This window comes from Protobothrops mucrosquamatus, unplaced genomic scaffold (genome assembly GCF_001527695.2).
Source record: "Protobothrops mucrosquamatus isolate PMUCROS unplaced genomic scaffold, P.Mucros_1.0 scaffold14995, whole genome shotgun sequence".
In the NCBI taxonomy this organism is placed as follows: domain Eukaryota; kingdom Metazoa; phylum Chordata; class Lepidosauria; order Squamata; family Viperidae; genus Protobothrops; species Protobothrops mucrosquamatus.
The window spans coordinates 1-5,832 of NW_015400764.1; the positions used below are offsets into that span (position 1 = coordinate 1).

General features: G+C 36.9%; 1 protein-coding gene across 1 annotated transcript; it reads right to left on the reverse strand.

Annotated features, from left to right (window-relative positions):
• Nucleotides 1–3: 3 nt before the first annotated feature.
• Nucleotides 4–3,979, reverse strand: LOC107301599 (ras-related protein Rab-10-like). The gene is made up of 4 exons (XM_015830800.1): nt 3,975–3,979; nt 2,779–2,917; nt 905–994; nt 4–156 (listed from the first exon to the last, which is right to left on the reverse strand). Exons 1-4 carry the CDS (start codon nt 3,977–3,979, stop codon nt 4–6), a joined length of 387 nt encoding a protein of 128 aa, XP_015686286.1.
• Between the last annotated feature and the right edge of the window lie 1,853 nt (nt 3,980–5,832).

Consider the following 5,832-nt stretch of genomic DNA (forward strand, 5'->3'; position numbering starts at 1 on the left):
TATTCAGTATTTAATGTTCCTGCCACCCCATTTTCTGCTAAAGATTGCGGTTACCTTTCGAAGAATGTCTTCTGCTAACGTGAGGAATGCCTTCTCAATGTTTATATTTGCTTTTGCACTAGTTTCGAAAAACCTAATACCATGCTCCCTTGCAATCTAGGCCAAAAGGGGAAAAGAACACTATTAGGCTTGTTACAAAATACTACACATCAGGAAGTGTGAACCTGCTCAAACATACTGTAAAAAGGACACTTAAAAAAAAATCCTAATCCAAACACATTAAAAGAAGATTTGCAAAATTAGCAGAACAATTTCTAAGTCTGTCCCAAAGTATATATGTTTTAAAAATCATTTTACAAAGCATAATTCATATATGCATAATTTAAAATTCTAGTTAAATAATAGATTATGTTCTCACAGGAATATAAAGATCTCAGAAACTCTGAGAAAATAGGCTTTTACTCAGTCAATTGTAAAATTTTATACAGAAGAACTTTAAAAATCAAGCCAACGTTCTAAACTGAGGGAAACCCTCCAGCAATAAATGCAGATTTCTAACACCAGCACTACAAAGTATTACACATTGTGACATTTTTTTTATCAATTAGAAGTTTTAAAACATTCAGACCATTGATTGCTAAAAAAAAATACAGCAGTTTTTTTAAACCAGGAAATACATAAAATGATAATGCTAACTTTAAGATAAGCACATTACAATTAATTCTATTCCCAGCCTTATCAAAACATATATGATCCCATTAATCTGGCAGGGTTCCGCCTCACTAAACACACCAAATATATCTTTTAGCCACCAAAAGAATGCCGACCATTGGCCTAAAGGAAACTAAGAATTTCCTCTATTATCTGCACTACCGATGCAGAAAATTGCTGATGTGGTACGCACCTGTTCACCTTTTCCTTTAGGTACCACTCTTTTGTCATCCATATCACATTTGTTTCCTAAAAGCATTCTCTCCACATCTTCGTTAGCATGCTAGGGTGCAATCAAAGAATGATATTTTATATTTCTGTACAGCATTATATTAACCACCTTATGAAAGTTAAGCTCAGAGGGCATGAGTTAAACTTACAACCCCCTTCCCTTTCATTTTTGGGGCTTGGGTGGTTGTTATTTAAGTAAAATAGGTAATTAAGTCTACCAAAGATCAAAATCAGGAAACAATGGTACTCAATTATAAAAAATATAATAATATACACTCAAGTTATTCTCCAACTGCAACACAAGGTTATATAATACTTTGCCAAGATCGATATGCTTCAGATTGTACTCTTTTATTGGGACAATTTCACTATGATCCTGTATGGTCCAAAACATATTTAGAATTGGTGAAATCTATGATGTAATAAATTAATATGAACTGGGAAAATTGTATGAAGAATTATGTTCAATAGTAATGCTTACATATAATCAAAGCACAAAATATGAATGTACGGTATATAAACCAATTCTTGAAAATTAAGTTAAAGTAGCAGTGTGGTTTGGAGGTGACTGGATGGGATATTGTATCTCAACTGCATCTTCTTGTTGTTGTTAATTGCGAAGTCATGTCTGACCCATCGCGACCCCATGGACAACATTCCTCCAGGTCTTCCTGTCCTCTACCATCTTCTGGAGTCCATTTAAGTTCACGCCTACTGCTTCAGTGACTCCATCCAGCCACCTCATTCTCTGTCGTCCCCTTCTTCTATTGCCCTCAATCTTTCCCAGCATTAGGCTCTTCTCCAGTGAGTCCTTCCTTCTTATTAGGTGGCCAAAGTATTTGAGTTTCAACTTCAGGATCTGGCCTTCTAAAGAGCAGTCGGGATTGATCTCTTCTAGGACTGATCGGTTTGAACACCTTGCAGTCCAAGGGACTCGCAGGAGTCTTCTCCAGCACCATAGTTCAAAGGCCTCAATTCTTTGTCGCTCAGCCTTTCTACATCAGGCTAAAAGATGTACTATATTTTGGCTAGATAGTTTACTCAGTTTATTATAAATAAACTACATTTATCCTACCAAAACGTAGTTCAAAAAGATAGTCCTATCAGCCACCTCTTTAATGGTTACAAGCTATTAATCGTGATTACTAAGTCTTAGTCTACAAAAACATTCCCCTTTTATCCCTCATTGCTTTAAGACAGTAATTGCTCAAGTCTTGGCCATCATGTTTGATTTATGATGCAAAATCTCTGAAAGTCCAAGCTGCAAATTTAAATATGCAGATTACTAATATGTAACATAAATACTAGCTATGAGGAAAATAATTGGGTTATTGACCCCAAAAAGCAAGATTGCCTCAAGGGATACTATTATGCCTAATATATTTTAAGAACCAAAATTGGCCTGTGATAGATTGTAAGATTACTTTCTTTACCCCCCCCCCCCCATACCTGACTCTGTGGCAACATCCCCTTACTCCCATTTCCTCTTGAGTTTACTGTTTTAGTATCTTAAAGTTTGTTATCCTGAGACACAAAATGGCATATAAATGCATTAAATACATGATATAATTAATTCTTATATATTTAAAGACTATAAAAAGCAACAACAGCAAAAGAATGCTGACACATTCTGTATAAATGCTCAAATTTTAGGCAGATGGCATTTCAATCCCCTGGGATCAGATATAGTGTCAAACTTTTTCCAATTCTTCCGTAATAAGCAGACATCCATTGAACACATTTTTTTCAAAAAGATGAAAAGTCAAGAATCAAAAGGTATTTAGTTAATCTCTTTGCAAGCATTATTTTTGCACTAACCCGCACTAAACTGCTTACCTCATCTATGTTTCTAAGCCATTTGCTGATGTTTTCAAAGCTTTTGGCATTGGTGATATCATACACTAGCATGATTCCCATGGCACCTCTGTAGTAGGAGGTGGTGATGGTGTGGAATCGCTCTTGTCCTGCTGTGTCCCTGTAAAGGAAAGCAATAAAACACTGAAGAGTCTAACAAAATGGGTGAAAAATATTGGTAGGGGAGAAAATGGATAACCATAAATCATAACATCTAGATAATTTTCAGTTTTGCCACTCTTCTATAGAAGTATCTTGTACAACGTATTTATTTATTTATCCAATTTTTATGGCTGCTCATGTTGCAAAAAGCAACTCTGGACATAAACAACAATCAAGTAAAGCAATATTGTGTGTGTGTATGTATATATGTATGTGTGTGTGTATATATATATATATATATATATATATATATATATATATATATATATATAAATAAAAATGTAAATGTTCGTTTGTTCAAAATCTTAAATGTCCAAACATTCTTCACCAATTGCTTTGAAATTTTGACACAACGTTGCATTCGAATACGCGTGTTTTTATATACCTACTATTATATAGATGTCACACCTGTGACAGGTAAAAACATGCTTTTTTTGAAAAACAGCGCCTCCTCACATTCCTATGATTCCATTTCAATTTAAGAGACTGCAATTCCCAATTCGATTGGCGTTTGCAATCACCATCAACAAAGCTCAGGGCCAATCTTTAGAATTGTGCGGTTTAGAGCTAGACACGGATTGCTTCTCACATGGACAATTATATGTTGCGTGTTCTAGAGTTGGCAAACCAGACAATCTCTATATCTGCACAGACAATGGAACAACAAAAAATATTGTATACCCACAAGCATTGTGAAATTAAACATATTAGAAACGTGTGCTTTCTCTTTTCTTTCTTTTCCATTTAACCAGACTGAGCCACAGTCTGTTATGTACAGCAGTTACTGTTACGTACAGTATAGGTAAAAAGAATATATTTCCACCAAAACAACTGACTGGAAAAATGGGAAAATATGAGATACTATATTCACAAAATGCACGACCTATGGATAACTTAGAGGCTTAAGTCCTTGAAATTTAAGACAACCAACAGATTCATATAATAATTATGGAATATTGGAACTGTATGAATAAAACAACAAAGGCAAAATAGCAGACAAATTTAAGCTTGAGTACCTCATGGTACCCAGGAAAATGATTTTACAGGGAAGATAATTTTATAAATGCAATACTCTTATACTGATAGCAATAAGATTGTATAAATGCAAAAACATTATTGCTATTCTCTGAAATACAAAGTAGTCTTTCTTGCACTATCTTGAAAACTATCTAGAAAGGTTTTCTTCAATTCCAAGGAATGTTTTCCCTTTTTAAAAAGGAATGATGTGACATTATATTAGCTTACTCTCTCTAGCTAGTTTAGATATCATAAATATCTAAATATCTAATGGTTCTCCTGCTTGAGCAGGGGGCTGGACTAGGACCTCCAAGGTCCCTTCCAGCTCTATTCTATTCTAAAAAAATTGTGCTGGCCATTAATTTTAATGAAGAAAGAGCAAGATGATTAATTTACAATAATGAGTCTTCCAGAGTTATTGGAAGTATGTCTTCGTGAGTATTTAAAAATAAATGTCAGTGCTCTCTTAACATTTTGTTCCATATATCAAATTTGATGTTTCTTTTATAAGAATTGGCCCGAGGTGAGATGGGCAGCAAAAATTTTTAATAAGTAAATAAATAAATAAGCAAGTACAATTCATTGGACTTACAGTTACTGTGTTCAAGAGAACCAATACACTACCATGGAAACTCACCCAACTAGTTTGGGCTAGTCTCAGCTCAATCATTTTTCAGAAATAGATTGCTGTGGGAGGAAAATTATGAAGAAAACTTGGAGGATGAAGTAGGATATAGACTGCCTTAAGCTTCAAAGAAAAAGATGGAATACAGGTTTAACAAAAAAATGCCAGTCCCAATTATTGTTATTAAGAAAGGAACTATCTGTAAACTTAACTAATAGACCTTTATACAATGTATATTTTCCTAAAACGTTTGTCAAGCATTCTGCCTATTGCATACCTTCTTACTTTGTATCTTAAAAATTTAAAGAGAAATAAAATACAATTTACATTTAAAGAAAAGTAAGATCCTTGAATAACTAACATCAGTTGGAATAAGCTTTTTCCCCTTTGCACATACTTCTCCAAAGTTAAAGAGTTCACTCTAAGCAATTGTTTAATGGCTCATTAGCTGAATTCATGCAACATTCTAAGCCATTAACTACCAGCATTTACAACTACTACAATGAAAACATGTTAAGCTGACACCAACGAATCACACCATAGTTCATTGCAAAGTATGAACCTTTTCACCCATTTCTTGGAATTGTTCATCTAGAGCAGTGGTTCTCAACCTTTTTAATGCCGTGACCCCAACCGGTCGTAAGTTGAGGACTAAACCAGTCGCAAGTCGGGGACTAAACCGGCCGTAAGTCGAGGACTAAACCGGCCGTAAGTCGAGGACTACCCAACCGGTCGTAAGTCGAGGACTTTCCCTGCCCGGGAGCGCTGCGCATGCGTGGTTCCGCCCCCTGCGCCGGCTGAGGCGTAGCTGGCAAGCGGCAGAGATGGAGCAGGCCGACCACCAGCTGGCCCAGCCCAAGGGAGGTAAGGCACCCGCCGGAAAAGGGGGAAAAAATGGCGGACAAAAAAATGGCGGACAGCCTTGCTTGGCGACCCCCGTGAAATGGTCGATCGACTCCAAATGGGGTCCCGACCCACAGGTTGAGAACCACTGACCTAGAGCAAGCATGTCGAACTCGCGACGTCACTTGACATCGTGCAACGTATTGGAACTTTTTCCCCATTGCCGGCAGTGGGGTGGGTGCGGTTTCAGTGTGATGCATCCGGCCCGTGGGCTGGCAGTTTGACATGCCTGATCTAGAGCAGTGGTTCTTAACCTGGGCGGTACCGCCCCCCAGGGGGCAATTTCATTTTTCAGGGGGGCGATGGAATGAAAAGGGGCGGCGTGGGGG